Consider the following 18,444-nt stretch of genomic DNA (forward strand, 5'->3'; position numbering starts at 1 on the left):
TACCAATGATTGCCTGTGGTGAGGGTTTGGCATTGTTTACTCTTTGTTTAGCAACTTCTGGCCTAGGCATGACAGTGGGCACTTTCCCCTAGCACTATGGGCTCAGCACCTGTGTTCTGTGTTAGACAGGTTTTCTAGCTGGGTGTAGTGGTGTACACCTTTGAACCTAGCACTTGGGAGACAGAGGCAGGCAGCTCTCTGTGAGTTTGAGTCTAGCCTGGTCTACAAATTGACTTCCAGGACAGCCAGGGTGTAACACAGAGAAACACTGTCTCAAAAGAAAAAAAAGAAAGAAAAAAAAATATATGATATATATTTATATGTATACCATAAAATAATGTACACATCTTACCTTTTTTCCATATACATATGTGGGAAAATGCTAACATGTAGAAAAAAAAAAGTTCTTAAAGCTTAAATGTATGTTTTCTCCATCCCATTAGACTCATATTGGTTTGTATCATCTACCATTAACTAGTATGCTGTATTATGTATGTGTATACTGACTGAAATCTGTTAGATTTGGACTTTTAAAAATGAAAGCTGCTAGTTTGGCTTGACCAAGTAGTGTAATCATTATTACTGATTTTAGAAGGATATTCACTAAAAGGTGTATGATACAAAAAAAAAAGGACAAAAAAAATCAAAGAATTTAGAGCCCCTCTAGGTGAGCAGTTTTGGGAGGCCTCCAACTGTGGTGCAGCTTGTTTGATGTTCTTTGAAACCGTGTCTTGCTGTGTAGTTTTTACTGGCTGCCAACATCCTCCAGTCTCAGCATGCCAGGTGCTATATGATTCCTGAGTGAGTCATCAAGCCAAGCTGAGGTTGGTTAGAATGAAGGGAGATTTCTGTGTGTGGATGGGAAACTTTATTGCTTTAATCGTAGAAGAACGAAGTACTGGCACCTTGGAGATGCTGAGTACAGTCCCCTCACCCCTGTTAACACTTATGTTTAGCCTCCTCCAGGCTTCTTCCCTCCCTAGGGAAAATCCTCCTATAACAGCAGCTGTTTTTGGATAATGCAGCCCTACCACTTGCTGGCTCACTGTTCCGACTAGGTTATATCCCCCTTACACCCACTTGATGCTGTCTGCAGTTTGTAAGACTTTCAAAATCCCGGGGGGCTAATATTTCTTGAATCAATCATTAGCCTGTTACAGGGGTACATATCCATTTCCTCAATCAAATCAACTTTATTTGAGCATCTACAATTCTGCCTCTGAAAAATGCTTACAAACTACTGCTGGCGACTGGATCAATGTGGTCATTAACCAAAGACAATGACTTGTATTTTATGGTGTTACCCTGGGTTACAGGAAAAGCCAAGGAAAGGCATGAAACAGATTTCTTAAAACATACAAACTTTTATTAAACAAACTTGGAGTCAATAGTATTATTTTATAAGTTAGACAGCAGAAAATTTTTTCCTGGGGCAAATGTATATGGAGATATAGATATATACACATATCACAGTGATTTTTTGTAATAATGCAACAGGATTAGAAAGTAAGAAAAAAACAGGCTTTTTCATTACACACGATTATTTCAGGTGAGCTGACAGGTGCTTGGCAGCAGGGGGTGCAACCTGCACAGTGCATGTGACACACTTGTTAGAGCAGGAGATCACGTGGTGTGTTCCCAAACTCTGAGAAGTACTGAAGGAGGTCGCCAAGGGGAGCTGAGTCTCACCTGTGAGGGTCAGGAGGGCTGAAGAGGCTCCTGCTCACTTCCCGTAAGTCAGACAAATAATGATGTCTATTACATAACCAACTGGAGCAAGCCCTCACCCCCCACCCCCGAGCCCTATGACAGTGTGCGGTTGGATGCAAGGCTGTGAGGTTTTCAAGGCAGATTTGATGGGAACATGTAATGGTTGCAGGAAGAACTGCCCACACAAACTGATGGGACACACACACACAACCTGACGGCGAGGGGGGGGACCCAGATACACACACTCTGATGGGGACCCCCCCTCACAAGCTGATGGGGGAACCCCACACACAAATAAACCTTGACTTTGCATCATCATTTTCAGGTGGTTTGCAGTGTGTGTGAGAAATAAGAAAGACAGGTGTCAGACGTTCATGAAGTGTTCCCTATGGAGTTTCATCAAAAATAACAATAATAACAAAAAGAAACAAATAATCCCAGGAAATCAACATGTTGCAAATCTATAGCCAGGAGTGACAGACCCTGTCTGCAGTTTTTCACCCTAACATCAATGCTGAATCTTGCCTATGGTTTACCAAACAACAGGGTGGTGACTGATATGTTTTGGTCCGATACTGAGATATTTGCAGAGCCTGAGGGTCCTGTGAACAGTATTTAGCCATGAAATCACACTTTACAGTTTAACATGTAACAGCTAAGTAGGTGAGGCAAGCACCATTCCACAGCACTTAGTACTTTATCTCTACTAAACATTAAAAAAAAATCAGAGCATGGATATTTGCTTTTAAATTAGTATTGGTTACTGATCACTTTATCTTTTGTGCTTGGTTTGAATCAAACCACCACCTGAGGAATTTGCAGTTTACCAACTGTCCCGTTGCTTCATGAGAAGGTCCTGGGTACACAGTTCTCACTAGATTCAGAGTCAGGAACAGGACACACTTCCCTCATCCCTTTTCCTGGTTGTTTCTGCCCCACTACCCCTTCCAAATTGAATATATTTTCTCATGTTAAATATGTGGACTGCAGAGGACTCAGATTGAATTCCCAGCATCCAAAGAGCAGCACAAACAACTAAAAAGTCCAGCTGCAGGATCTCTGGTGTGCTTGTTGGCCCTGGTGTGTACTGCAGCCACCTGGACACACATAATTACAAATAAAAATATTAAATAAAAAATACTACTCCTATGTGCTGCCTGATGTCATTCATTGACATCACATGGTATAATTTACAGCCCAATCAAGGGTTTTTAATTGGAGTTTTAGGATTGGAGTCAGCTTGCAAAGTGTTTTAGGAGCATGCAGTGAATACATGTGTGCATGTGATCTCCCCATGTGTGTTTAGAATTAAGGCAATGTTTCCTATGCTAATTTTACATTATTTCCTACTTAATAGCAAACATCTATGCACAGGACTTGATTATAATTCTGAATTCTATCTCCAGTGTGTGTTTGTTTGAGGTACATAACCCAGTTATTTTGCATATTGGAAAGGGCTAAGAAAGCTCACGAAAAACACAGCTCTATACAAACTTTCATAAACATTCCCAGCCTGAAACCTGAGTTTTCACGTATGAACATGGCTGGGAGAACAGAGCTGAGTTTGGTGGGAAGAAAAGGTCATTTACAACAGAGGAGGGGAGGAGGTTGAGGGATGGATCCTTAAAGTTTTCTTTTGGGGATGTGGATCATTTTGTATTATCATAAAAAGGCAATCTTTGCACCCAGGCTGCCATGCGGCTAATGCTGTATGCAGAGTTCTGGCTTTACTTTTAGAAAGGATTTTTAAAAATTTTTTATATTAATTATAGTTTATTCACCCAGCTGTAGCCCCCTCCCTCTTCCCCTCCCAATCCCACGCCCATCCTTTTTCTCCCCCTATGCCCCTCCCCTAGTCCACTGATAGGGGATGTCCTCCTCCCCTACCATCTGACCCTAGCCTATTAGTAGAAGGGATATTTTACTGAAAATGTCTAAACTGAAAGATTCGGGGAAAGCCACTCATTTGTGCCATATCTGAATGAGGGTCTGCTGGACATGTGGCTTTCTAAGTCTAAAGTGACCAGAGAGGAACTAAATATACAAACAACAACTAAATAAACAAATGACTGAAAAATGCATAGAAAGGCATTTTTAAAATGCATATACCACACCTGTTTTTTTTTTTTTTTGCCTGCAGGGAAACATTTTTCAGAAAGCCTTGAAAAATGAACATGTCACAGGCACATCAAAGTAGCAACATGTCCAGTTTGCACAGCTTCTGACACACTGACAGCTATAATCAAATGGGTCAAATTCAAACTTACAAAGTTCAGTAGAGAAACAATCAAACAAACAAAAACTAAATCCACAGCACAAACACAAGACTCACAAATAAAGAAAAAAAAATCTACAACTCAACAGTTTTTGCATACTTCCCACTGGGCATGTTTCCAGTTGTCTAAATGAGGTCCTAACAGCATCAATCCCGTTATCCTTGCAGGAACTATGGATACAAACACCACGTCCTTCTAGTTTCACAGCAAAAACAAAACAAAACAAATAACAAAATAGGTTCTGGTCCTCGGTGCTGCATGGAATTCTTCAAGCTCCTGCCAAAGGGCGGGGGGGGGGGCGGTGATGGGTGGTTAAGTGATTGGCAACACTTATTACCGACTTACCTGTCTGCCAACCATACATAGTAAGAAACCCTGCAGACTGGCTAACTCACCATCCTAGCTTGCACTGACTGTATTTTTCCTCAACCACATGGCAAACTCAAGGCTTTCCTTGGCTATCTAACACTCTACCTTGAAACTCAGAAGAAACACCACCACTACAACCACCAAAAAAAAAAAAAAAAAAAAAAAAAAAAAAAAAAAACAAACAAAAAAACTCACAAAAGTTTCACCTTGCAGATGTGGGTTCTTGTTCTCAGAAATTTTTGAATGTTTCTAGTTCTTTGTCGGATACCGAAGGAGCTTTGTCCCACTCACTCTCTGGGTAAGTCTCAAAGTTGGAGGTGTCGCCATCACCTGATAACTTAGGCACAATGGGTGGCTGAGGGTCACACAAAATAAATAATAAATAAGTAAGTAAATAAGTGAAACACAATTAGAAAAAACTGTGAAGAAGTTGGACACTTTTGTTGATTAACAATAATGTTTTCGTGGCTCACAGGGTATGAAGTGACACTAGGCAGCCGAGTGGGGACATGTAGTGCCCGTCACTTGGAATGTAAATTTTATGAGGGGCTGAAGGCACTCCAGTAAGGCAGTCAGTCACATGGTATATATAAACATAGATGTAGTACATGTACATAAAGCACTAAATAAATGAAAATAAATCTCTAGTAAATTAATGTGTAAGAATGAGACAAAGAAGTGGGAGCTTCCTAGGCGGTTAGGACCAGATATGAAGCTGTTCATTTAGTTCAAGGGTATATAATATTCCCACCTTCAGTTTCCTCTGTGGCACTGACTCCCAGTCTACACCCCGGAACCACCGATGCCGCTTGATGTCTTCTGCTCCATTCTTGAGAGGAAACAGAGACACTCAGTAAAAAGGCATTTGAAAAAATATGGTACTGTGTGTGCATGTACCATGTGTAAAATCTCTCTCCAACAGAACAGTTTAAAAATATAAATAAGTGGACAGGTGTGTTAGTGCATGTCTTTAATTATACAACTCTGGAGACAGAGGGAGGTGGATGTCTCTAAGTTTGAGGCCTGCCTAGTTTACATAGATATTTCCAGGATAGCCAGAGCTATATAATGAGACCCAGTCTCAAAAATAAGTAAATAAACAAATAAATGAGAGCAAATAAATAAAAACTCTAAAAGCTATCCTCAGTTACACAGTGACTTTTATTCCAGTCTGAGCTATTTGAAAACAGCACAACAGGCCATGGTAGTGCATGGCTGTAATCCCAGCACTCTGGGAGGCAGAGGCAGGCAGTCTGGTCTACAAAGTGAGTCCAGGACAGCCAAAGCTACAGAGAAACTTTGTCTCAAAGTAAAAAAAAAAAAAAAAAAAAAAAAAAAAGAAAGAAAGAAAAGAAAACAGCAAAATAAGGGTCAAAGAGATGGGTACTCTTTCAGAGGATCTGGGTTTGGTTCACAGCACCCATATGGTGGTAGACAACCTCACGTAACTTCATGGACCCAGGTGCCCTCTGGCTACCAAGACAGATAATGTACCGACATAGTATATACACAGAATTAATATAAATAAACCAAAAAAATAAACCAACATTGAGCACGGTCCAGGATCCTCTGGGTAGATGACATCATCATCAGTGTGCAAATTGGAACACTCTAGCATGACTCACCTTCATGTTGCCTAGGCGCCGTGTCCTGTCCACCACAAGCAGCTTCTTGATGAGGTCCCTGCATAAGCAGAGCAGATTCCACTTGGATCCGGAAAATACCAGAACCAATGTGGGTACAAGCCCCCTTTCCCCCCTCTTACAGTGTCCAATGTGGGAAAAGGATTTATCTGGATCTGTGGGGAGTAGGACAGGTAGGCAGCTTGCACCCTGGGCTCTAACTCCTAACAATGACCTTCATCCCTTGACCTCTGACCTCTGCCTCTTACATGCCAGGACTGCAGACTAGCATTCCATTTACACTGTGAGGGATGGGGCCCAGGCCTTAGGGCATGCTAGTGCCAACTGGGCCACCAGCACGCTACCCACTGAGCTAATTACTCTGCTGACTGAGTTACAAGCACTCTAAGCACCAAGTTACAAAATCTCTATCAACTGAGGTGTAAGTACTCTTCCCATAAAGCTACAAGCTCTCTGCCCACTATGCTATATGCACTCTATACATCAAGTTACAAATGCTCTACCAGTAGAAGTATAAAGCACTCTAGCTACTGAGTTGCAAGCACTCCACCCCACTGAGCTACAAACCCTCCATCCAATGAATTTCGACTGTAACCCTTTAGTATTTATCTATCCTAGTATCGTTCCCTCCTGTAAAAATCATGAGGCTGCTTTACAGGCTGCACATACTTGCTGAATGAGATCCCAAACGTCTGCTACTCTTCTGTGTTTTATCATGGATAAAACATGCATAAAACATGGATAAAAGAATGCAAAGGATGGTGAGATGTAGTAAATAAAAAACTTGGAGAAGTTAAGGCAGGATAGAGATGGAATTCCGTAGGGGTGTGTGTGTGTGTGTGTGTGTGTGTGTGTGTGTGTGTGTGTGTGTTTGCACTCAAATACCCTGCAATCCATAGCACCTATAATAACACCCAGCAGGGACAATAGCTCAGTGAATGGGTGATTGTAACTTGGTGGACAGAGTGCTTGAAACCAAGTTAAATGAGAGCTTGTAACTCAGTGGGCAGAGTGCTTATTGCTCAGTTCCTTGAGTGCTTATACTCAGTGAGTATGGTGCGCACCCAGCCATGGTTTCCATTGGCTGCATCGCATACCCTGGATACTGGTGACACAGGTCTGTCACCCTGCCTTTGGGAGGCTGAGTGAAGAGGACAGAAGTTCTGGGTTATGTGGGATCCTGATTCCTAACTTACTAAATGAAAAAAAAAAAAAAAAAAAAAAAAAACAAACAAACTGGAAATTCAACAGGCTCATTTGGGATAGAAAAGTTTCAAATCTGACTACATTCAAATCAAGGAAATATTAAAGGTATTTATATATTTTTTATCTTTTTTTTTTCACTAAGTTTGCCATAATCTTCATCAAATGCATGGTCAGCATAAATACTGAACAAATGTTTTTAAGCCATATGTTGACCTTTAAACATTTTGCATGCAAGAATTCTTCATAAGTGAAATTTCAGTAAGAAGAGAAAAAAGAAAAACATGAAAAAAAAGAAGAAAAATGAACAGTTCTGGAGTCATAGAGGTTTATTCACATGAGGTTTCCTAGTTCAATAAATAAACCAATGTTATCAAAATACACCATATGTCTATATAGAACTGTCTCAAAAATTATAAAAATATTTCATTTAGACATAGAAATGATCATGGAGAAAAACTTAGGGCCCTAGGGTCTCCTTCAAGTTCCTATTTCCAATATCTTAACTTAGCCCCTCTTCTTAGTGGTTTCAAGAAAAGTTTAAAAACTTTAAATAAGTTAAAAAGATAATCTAGAACCCCTGCACAAATGTAGCCCATGGCAGCTCAGTCTCCAAGTGGGTTCCCTAGTAATGGGAACAGGACTGTCTCTGGCATGAACTCAGTGGTCTGGCTCTTTAATCACCTCCCCCTGAGGGGGAGGAGCCTTACCAGGCCACAGAGGAAGACAATGCAGCCATTCCTGATGAAACCTGATAGGCTAGGATCAGAGGGAAGGGGAAGTCCTCCCCTATCAGTGGACTTGGAGAGGGGCGTGGGAGGAGATGAGGGATGGAAGGTGGGTTTAGAAGGGGATGAGGGAGGGGGTTTCAGCTGGAATACAAAATATATAAACTGTACTTAATAAAAAATATTAAAAGTTAATAAATAGGCTGGGTATGGTGGGTGCACACCTTTTATCTCAGTACTCAGGGGGCAGATCTCTATGAGTTCAAGGCTAGTCTGTCTACATAGCAAGTTCCAGGTCAGCTAGGGCTACAAAGTGAGACCCCATCTCAATAAATTAACAACTATAAATTAAATAAGTGGATAGATGCATGGACAAAGTGATCGCTTATACAGTTGGTTCCAAACGTGCATTAATTTCAACACCATCTATCTCAAAAGTAATGAGATATGTAACAGGCCTTTTGAATAGTAAGTTTCAGTAAAATGAGAAAAATTGAAATGTTTTCTCTTCCTGGAAGAAAAAAAAAGACTGACATATTTGTAATGACTCAGAACCAGGAGTGTGTGCTTGTTTCACAAAGCTTTGAAAACAGACATGAGGACTGGGCAGGAGACCATGACACCACTTACTTAGAGGTGAAATCCAAGTGTCTGGGAAAATCTATTTTGCATGCAAGAATTTTCTGGTAAATCCCAAATGGGTTGTCATCGAAAAATGGGGGAAACCTGTCACAGAAAGAAGCATGAATTTTTAGTAAGGCATTAATACAGAATTGTGTCTATTTTGTGCCTATCATTATTATTATTTTTGCCTCCATTAAGCAAAAATAATAATTCATGTCAAATGAGTCCACTGCTCTACAACTGGCAACCAGGCATCTGAAGACAGATGGGAAACAGCCTCAGAAGATAGTATAGCCATAGGAGGACAGGGAAGGGATAGAGAGTCCTGATGCTCCCCAAAGAACTTTGGTTTAGGGCTTCCTCTCAGCAGCGGGTAGAAATGACAGTTAAAAACCTTCAAGGTGTAGGCTTAGTGGGAGGAAGTTAGGTTACTGGAGATGGGCTCTTCAAAAAGACACTGGGACTGCAGGCTCTTCTTCACAATCACTTCAATGTGAAAAAATAATTTTCCATTGATTCTAAAGCATTTTCGTGTGTGTGTGTGTGTGTGTATATATATATATATATATATATATATATATGTACATATATATGTACATACATGCACATATATATGTGCGTGTATCTTAAAATTATGCTATGTGTATATAAACTATGTGTATATAAATTAATGTGGTTTTATATATTATAAATTTTAAGGAAAATACACCTCATGGATTATTCACACACACATACAAGATACATGCAAATTTTCCAGAACGCATGACTGGGACATTACTTGCCTATACTATAGGGCATCTGCCTAGAGAATGAGTGACAGATATTGACATGAGCTCACCCTGCATGAGGATAGCCCTAAATGCAACGACAGTGACCTCATGAGAAACAAAAAAGGAGATGCCGACCCAAACGAGGAAGCCATGTGGTGATGGGAGTGATGGCACCAAGCACACCTGGCACCTCCAGTAGCTGGAAGACTGGATAGATGGATGGATGGATGGGTGATGGATCAATGGGTAGAAAGGTGAATGGATGAATGGATGAGTAAATGGATGGGTGTATGTGTGGGTGGTTAGATGGATATATGGATGGATGAATGAATAGGTGGATGGATGGATGGATGGATAGAAGAATGGATAGATAGGTGAATGGGTGAATACATGGATGGGTGACTGAATAGATGGATGGATTGGTGGGTTGGTAGAGAGATGCTCCCTCTTGACAGATCTTACACTATTTTAGTAAAATCCTCCTTCAAGCTTTTTTTTCCCTACTTAGTTTGATCCAGTAAGGATGAACTTTCTTTTATCTAGCCACCAGAGAAAAGCCCGTGTGTTTGGGAAAACTGTCACCTCCCCAGAGGAGCCAGTGACTCTCTAGGTCTACACAGGTGAACATTGCCATGGTACTGATATCTAATTCCCACAGCTACATCTAGATCTGCAAGCATATTGCTTTCAATGTTTACACAATTTTCTCAGATGTATACTAGACTCAGTAACCCTCAGGAACAACCAACCTTCCTGTCAACTCGGAGACAAAGAGAGAGCCCTTCACTCCATCTGGTGCATTCCCTTGCCAAGAAAGGAAATTTAGGGTGGAAAAACACAACACAGTCTTGCCTTCCTCAGATGCTCGACCATAACTACTTACTAAGTTGTTTCTGGTTAGTGTCATTTGTTTACCTTGGGTACTGCTAAGCATCAGTGTGTCATCCTAAGAATAAGATGGATGTTACACATAAGGAACTATGGATGTCAATAAAAATGTAAAGTCTTGTTTGAGCAAACTAAATACCCAGTCACCCTCTAAATCCTGACAGTAGGGTATGTGAGTGTATCCACATGCCAACTGTTTGCAGACTAAGGAGAAAGGAGATGCCAAGGTACTGTATGGAAAGTGAAGAAGACACCATGTGCATGCAACTGCATCTGTCGGGAGGATCACTCACCCAGACAGCATCTCGAATATAAGGATGCCCAGTGCCCACCAGTCCACGGCTCTCCCATGACCTTTGCTCTGAATGACTTCTGGAGCGAGGTATTCTGGGGTCCCACAGAGGGTCCATGTCCTGTGGGGGTGACAGAAGCATCAATCTGTGAAACTTGAAAGGTGCCATAACATACAGTGATGAAGACCACATTGCAAGTATGGCCTCTGTAAAAAAAAATATTAACCTTTAGCCATATAGGTTGAACATTTATAATGTGAGAAGCCAAAAATACTCTTAAATCTAAAACTTTCTGAGTATCAACTGATATGACAAGTACAATATTTCATAACATGAAAGTATTTGAGGCACAAGTCATATTTACTGTGGGAGGATCCATTCCCTAGACATGGGGAAGTTGTGCTGTGAGCTTTAACTGTCAACTGACTCCACCCAGAATTCCTTAGGAAGGGTCTCAGTGAAAAATTTACCACAGCAGACTGGCTTCTAGGCCTAAGTACACGAACCTGTTCCATAAAACTAAAGAAACACAAACTTGGAGTGTTTAATATGACTTGGCTGCTATAGTGTCACTCAAGCCTAAGATCAACCCATAGAAAAGGTAGAAGGAGCCAGACAGTTGTGGTGCATGCCTTTAACACCAGCACCCAGAAGGCAAGAGGCAGAGGCAAGTGGATCTCTGAATTGGAGGCCAGAGTAGTCTACAGAGTGAGTTTCAGGACACCTAGAGCTACACAGAGAAACCCTGTCTGGGGTTGGGGGGAGAAATGTATCAAGACAGATAACTGTCCAAACACTCTGTATAGACACAACAATACTACTCCTGACTCTAGACTCTTTGCTTTGGTTTTAGCCCTGGCTAGCCTCAAACTTGCTCACCTCTTACATCACAAGTATGGACCACCATACCCAGCTTTCCCATCTATGTTGATAACATAAACTGACCCTGTAATGACACGCTCTTTGCTGACTTACAAGCATTAACTTACATATAATTTAGTTAACGGACCCATGGTAATTTTTTTGGGGGGCCTCTGCTAGTACTACACATGCACCCACATACAGATACACATAATTACATAAAAAGTAAGCAAAACTAAAAATAGTGGAAAGAATACTAGGGAAGGAGAGAGTGAGAGGTGGATAAATCAATATGCAGTATTAATCATTTTTAACATTAGTGACAGGGTTAGGAATGTGTCTCAGTTGGTAGAGCACATGCCTGGTGTTCATTAGGCTCTGGGTTCAATTTGCACCATGGCATGGAGGTGGAGGATGTAGGATCAGGACCTCAGTTTTTGTGTATTTTGAGACAGTGTCTCAACTCAGTGATGCCCCTGCCTCTGCTTCCCATGTGCTAAGATCATGAAGCCAGTGTCAAAAATCAAAACAAACCAAAAATCAAAACAAACCAAGACCTAAAGGGGACAGGAGCTCCACAAGGAGAGCAACAGAACCAGAAAATTGGAACACAGGGGTCTTTCCAGAGACTCATACTCCAACCAAGTACCATGCATGGAGATAACCTAGAACCCCTGCACAGATGTAGCCCATGGCTAAGTGGGTGCCCTAGTAAGGGAAACAGGGACTGTCTCTGACATGAACTCAGTGGCTGGCCCTTTCCTGAGAGAAGAGCAGCCTTGCCAGGCCACAGAGGAAGACAGTGCAGCCAGTCCTGATGAGACCTGATAGGCTAGGGTCAGAGGGAAGGGGAGGAGGACCTCCCCTATCAGTGGACTTGGAGAGGGGCATGGGAGGGGATGAGGTAGGGAGAGTGGGATTGGGACGGGGTGAGGGAGGGGCTATCTCTGGGATACAAAGTGCATAAACTATAATTCATATAAAAAATTAAAATTAAAAAGAATAATAAAAAATTAGAACTGAGGGCAGGGGTTGGTGGGGGTGTGAGCGGTATAGATGGGTTTGGCTTTTGGTGCCACCTAGAGTCAAGAAAGTTGCATGACAGTGAAAAAGTTCCAAAAATCTGGGGGGGGGTTGCTTATTTATTTATTTATTATTATTTTTATTTTTATTTTTACATTATCTCCCTATCCCTCTCTTCTGGGATGAGGACTCCATCCTGCCCTTCCACCAGCTCCTGTGGTGCTAGGAATAGAACCCAGGCCCTCATGTATGCTAGTTAACTGGTATACCTTGAAGCTCTATCCTCAGCTAACTGATCTACTATGAATCTACAGCCCCAGACTTTTTATTGTGTCCTCATAGGAGAAAAAAAATTAAAACCCCATTTGAAAGAACAAAGAACTCTCCTTCCTTCCTTCCTTCCTTCCTTCCTTCCTTCCTTCCTTCCTTCCTTCCTTCCTTCCTTCCTTCCTTCCTTCCTTCCTTCCTTTCTTGAAACAGGGTTTCTCTGAGTAGTTCTGGTTGTCCTGTAAACCTGGCTGTCCTCACACTCAGAGATCCACCTTCTTCTGACCCATGAGTGCTCGGATCAAAGGCATGTGCTAACATGCCCAGCTTTCAATTATACTTAAAACGTCAACTGTGGCAAACAGGTGCTGACATCTCCAAGTCGCAGAGTGTATAAACTAAGAAAAATTGATTGTTTTTAAAAAGAAAGATAAAACAGGAAAAATGTTTCTTCAAAAGATTCAACTAAAAATAAACTAAGCTATAGAAAGTTTAATAAACATCATGTGGCTCTACTGTAAAGAGAAATATTATTCAGCCATATAAAGGACATTAAGTCTGACAGGTGGTATCATGTAGATATACACAGCGGTAACTGCATAAATTGGACACAAAAAGAAAAAAAAAATCGTAATGATGCTGCCTGTGTGAAGTGTACAGGCAGGGAAGTCCCAGACAGGCACACCAGGAGGTTGTAAGGGAAAAATGAGGAGAGTTTACATATGACCAAAATGTCCTGGAGCATAAACCATGGTAAAGTTGACAGAGCGCTGGCCTAGCTAGCGTGCTTGAAATGGAGATACTCAGAGGGTCAAGTCACTTGTATCAAGCTTGAAAACCCGAGTCCAGCTCTTAGAACCCACGTGGAGGGAGCACTCCTGCAAGCTGTCCTCTAAACTGTACATTCCCTCATCCAAAGTAAATAAATGTAATTATATTTTTTAAAAAAAGTGGGCTCAAGAGATGGCTCAGTGAATAAGAGCACTTGTTTTTGTGGGAACCCCAGTTCAATTCCTAGCATTTACATGGTGGTGATACAACCACACATAACTTCAGTTTCAGGAGAACCTGCTGGCCTCTTCTTACTTCTGGGGCACCAGTAATGCATGTGTTATGCAGACATACATGCAGACAACAATTGCACACATAAAATAATAAAGTAAATTTTTTTAAACAAAAGTTCTGTGCTGGACCTGGGACTCCCACTAGACATCCAACTAAACAGAAACCTGGGCAAAAGGATAATGGCAAGGCTATATCTGCAATTAAAAAGAAAAAGGGCAGGAATTTGAATAGGAACAGAAGGAGTAAGAAAAAGAAGGAATAACTGGTCTTATTAAGACATCTTCAAGCCTGTATATTTCCTTGGATTTAGTCATGGTTCAGTTCTACCCATTTTGCTCTAATCCTGAAGATATCAAGAAGAAATTTGAAAGTCACAGCACAAGGACTTTCTAAGAAGGACTCTCGTGGGTCAGGAATAAATTGACAGAAGGGAGGGCACAAAGCCTAAAGCTTCTGCACAGCCAATCAGATAGTGCATGGAACAGATGTGGAGAAACATTCTGCAAGTGAAACTCACAAAATGGGATAAAGTTCAGAATCTGTAAAGGACTGATCTAACCCTGGTACAAGGGATGGCACTGTTCAACTCAGACACTTCTGCCCGGATGGAACTATAGGTCTGTGAGTAGAGTGCCTATAGTTTTGTAGGTAGAGTACTTATAGCTCAATGGGTAGAGTGCTTCCCTTGCAGGCACAGAGCCCAGATTCTACCCCTAGCATAAACAGAATGTAGAAATTCTCACCTGTGGTCAAATCCAGGCAGGAGGATAAGGAGTTCAAGGTCATCCTTGGCTGCCTAGTGAGTGCCAGGACAAACTGGGCTGCCTCCTGCCCCTCCCCAATAGAATCAAGTAGAAGTCAGTCAGTCAAAGGCTCCCAACACTCTGTGTGCTTCTGGGTCCATTAACTCTTACTTTGATCCTTGTAGCCTGACTCGGTTAGAACAAGATCAGAGTAGATAGAACATCATAGCTGAAGAGGCCACAGGTAATTGTACCTAGAGGGCTCCGCTTACTGCACTGAAAGCTGAGAATTTCTGTGTCTGCCCCAGGCTGTAGGCTTGCGTGCCTCAGGCTGTGGAACTTTCTAGTTCTGACTTGTTTCTTACAGTCTTGAACCTCTCCACACATATCATTTTTACAAAATGCTCCAATGGATGCCTGGCTGATCAAGGGTACTGCACACCCCAGCAGTCCTGGGACCATGGAGAACCTGTCCCCAGCACAGACACCCTGCTAAGGCTGGAAAGTACCCAATTCCCTCTATACTGGGCCTTCTTTCTCCCTCCCCCCTACCTCCCTGGCTATGGTTTAATAGGAACATGACACCATCTTCTTATCTGTAAGGAGCTCCCATACCCATGAGTGGAAAAAGGAGCCATGGGCAAGGGACCCTAAGGACAGAGTTCTATAAATAGAAAACAATAAGGTCAAAGCTGGAGAGGCAGCTCAGCCTAAAACCCCTGGCTACTCTTGTAGAGAACTGGGTTCAGTATCCAGCACCAGTATAGCCGCGCACATCTACCTGTAACCACAGTTCTATAGTATCCAATGCCCTCTTATGGCCTCTGAGGGCTTCTCTCTCTCTCTCTCTCTCTCTCTCTCTCTCTCTCTCTCTCTCACTCACACACACACACACACACACACACACACACAGACACACACACATACACACAAGGGAGATATAAGATAAATACACCTTGAGGCAAAAAAATACAACACTAAAATTTGAACTTTATGATCCAGCTATACTATCCCTGGACATATGGTTGTATGTACAAAATATACATGTATATATGTGTGTAGATATATAAATTGTATGAGTACTCAAGTAATACCTCTATATTACTTGTATATCTAAATACATACATATATTTGCATATATAAAAGTATGAAGTCGTTCACAGACAGTATTAGTATTTTCCAGAGCAAAATCCAACAACTTTGAGGACAGAATAATTTTCTTCTCTGCTTAGAGTCTAGAGGGGGCCTTTCCCACTCCCATATTTGTGCACTAGGGGTGGACTATCCCCAACAAGTTCAGGTATTTCTTGGTGTCCAGCAGGTGATGACGTTTGGGAAGATCCTGGACAAGCTTTAGGGAAGGCAGTAAGGAAGACCTTATTGGAGAAAGTAGGTCACCAGGGACAGGGCTGAAGGTTTGATAACCCTGTCCTACTTCCCCACTGATCTTCCTGTATGTGGCTACACATGCTCCTGTTGGCAAGTGAGCTCATGACAGAACTGGAGATCCCAAAATAAACCTTTTCTTCCTTAAGTTGCTTTTTTAAAAGTGTTTTATGACATCAACAGGAAAATAAATAGGAGATCCATCTAAACAGATGGAGGGAGGGGTATATCACACCAAAGCCCACCATGCATCTTCTGGCCCTGTTTGTCTATCCATCCAAATTAAACCTTCAATTTTCAATTAACCTGTAATAACTCCGTGACCGTCCCCACTTACCGATCCACCAGTTTCTTGGCAAAGCCAAAGTCAGTGAGTTTGATATGTCCTTCCCGATCTAGAAGGATGTTTTCAGGCTTCAAGTCCCTGTACACGATCTCCTTGGAGTGCAGGTATTCAATGGCACACACGATCTCTGTGGAGTAGAAGATTCCAGCAACCGAGGAGAAGCGACCACGGTTCCGCAGGTAGGTGAATAGTTCACCGCCAGGCACAAACTCCATCAGCATGTAAAGAAAACGGTTGTCATGGCCTGTCCAGAACCTGTGAGACACAACAGAGTGTATGAGGCTTGTTGAGTTGGGTGCTAAAATGTGGACGCAGATGGATGTTGATTAACAAACACTGATGGCAAGATGTGTGCACAGAACGCAAGTATATATAGAGGCAGATGTTCCTTTTAATATACTGGCATACATTGACACTAACGGGTGCATATGCACACATATCAAAATACAAATACAGATATCCAGATAAACACACAAACAAATGCAAACATGTGCATGTACCCTGGTTAGCTTTAACTGTCACCTTTACAACCCAGACTCACTTGGGAACGACTCACTGAAGAATTTCCTATATCAGCCTGCCCTGTGAGCATGTCTGCACGGAGGGTCATCATTCAGAAGACCATGTCCACTGTTGGTGGCAACATTCCCTCCCAGGGAGAAGATGTGCTGTCAGCTTTAACACAGCCTGAAGTCACCTAGGTAGGGTCTCAGTGAGGCATTTCCCTCATCAGATTGGCCTGTGGGTATCTGTGGGGAGTGTCTTGTTTGATGATTGACATAGGAGGGTCCCAACCACTGTGGATTGGGTTTCTTGGGCTGGATGACAGTTTTCTGCTTCTAGTTCCTGTTCTGAGTTCCTCCCAGATGGCCTGTGACAGGGAAGTGAAAGCCAAGTTAACCCTTTCCTACCCTCAGTCCCTTTGGGTCACTGTTTTATCACAGCAACAGAGTAAAAGCTGACCAGCAAGTGATGACGATGTTTGATAGATGTCCAATATCAGTTTACACAGAATGTAAGGTTGTGCTTAGATGGACTGTGGATGAAGGTTGATGTTAGGACATCACAGGGTGCTAAGACTGTGAGGACAACCTGAGGGTGAAATTCACAGGGAGAGTACATGCTACAAGGTGTCACCCTAGGTGGGACTTCAAAAACACCATGCCCTTAACCAAGACTATGTATGTTTTTTTTTGTTGTTTGTTTGTATGTATGTATGCATGTATGTATGTACCTGTGTATGTATGTATGAATGACAAATCCATAATCATCTATTATCTAGCTATTCAACCTATCCAAATTATTCATCATGTTTTTACCATATATTGTTCATCTATCCATTATCTATCTTTATCATCTATCTATCTATCTATCTATCTATCTATCCTAAGTAACTCCCACTCAACTACTACAAGGTTTCCATCCACAAACATCATTGCTTCCCAAGGGCACACAGCAATGTCAACAGAGCACTCTCTGACTATAAGGCTCTAGGATGGGAGGCTCTTCCCAGCACTTGCAGTATGGCACCTAGAGTACACACCATAAGCTTCTCAAGAGACTCACTCCACCCCAGATTTCACTGCTGCTTAAATCTCTGTGTGCATGTCCCTTTGACATAAAAGAATGAGTTTACAAGGTGAGAGATCATGGTCTCCATCAACAGCACAAGCTTTCTGTGTCAACTTGACAGTGCACCCTCATCCTGCCTAGGGAAAAGTGCCACCGATGGTGGGTGCAGTCCTATGTCAATCAATTAGAACCCTCTAGTAGATATGTCTGCAGTCTGGTCTGATGTGGGAAATCAGTCAGTGAGACCCTTTCCAGGGGATTCTGGGTTGTGCCTATTGACAGTTGAAGCTTACTGAATATTTTCCCCCTGCCCTGGGAATGGTGCCACCCACAGTGGGCTGAGTTTAATATTGTCTCTTGGTAAAGCCATTTGCAAATAAGCCCAGATACCTGCAGCAACATAAGCTAAAATTTCCATTAGCTGTTTGAAGCCATTCCCACTACGCTGGACACCTCATGTCTCTTCAAGAAAAACAGACTATTCCATGTTCGTAGGCAACATGCACAAGTTGGATGGATGACCTCTCAAGAGTTCACATTTAAAGCACAGACTATAAGAATATAAGGATCTTTAATAGCATGTATATCAACTGTTGAAGTTCAATGACCCACTAAGTTGTGTTCCCACAGCTGGACAGATACACAGCATGCTCTGCCATGCTGTGAGTGCAGCATGC

The 18,444-nt window shown here is 42.0% G+C and overlaps 1 protein-coding gene across 2 annotated transcripts in view; it reads right to left on the reverse strand.

Moving 5' to 3' along the window:
- Positions 1–1,344: 1,344 nt before the first annotated feature.
- The window catches only part of Prkx (protein kinase cAMP-dependent X-linked catalytic subunit), a 29,276-nt gene continuing 12,176 nt past the window's right edge, over positions 1,345–18,444 (reverse strand). Inside the window, exons 3-9 of one of the 2 annotated variants that reach the window (XM_021628816.2) lie at positions 16,187–16,450; positions 10,505–10,624; positions 8,560–8,655; positions 5,981–6,038; positions 5,107–5,184; positions 4,562–4,710; positions 1,345–4,262 (exon numbers count right to left, since the gene is read on the reverse strand). In XM_021628816.2, coding sequence (XP_021484491.1) covers positions 4,585–4,710; positions 5,107–5,184; positions 5,981–6,038; positions 8,560–8,655; positions 10,505–10,624; positions 16,187–16,450 — 742 coding nt within the window. In that variant the 3' untranslated portion in view covers positions 1,345–4,262; positions 4,562–4,584. Of the gene's footprint in view, positions 4,263–4,550; positions 4,711–5,106; positions 5,185–5,980; positions 6,039–8,559; positions 8,656–10,504; positions 10,625–16,186; positions 16,451–18,444 lie in introns of both variants that reach the window. The other variant, XM_021628817.2, reaches the window with a different exon arrangement.

The sequence above is a fragment of the Meriones unguiculatus genome, chromosome X (genome assembly GCF_030254825.1).
Source record: "Meriones unguiculatus strain TT.TT164.6M chromosome X, Bangor_MerUng_6.1, whole genome shotgun sequence".
Lineage (NCBI taxonomy): Eukaryota > Metazoa > Chordata > Mammalia > Rodentia > Muridae > Meriones > Meriones unguiculatus.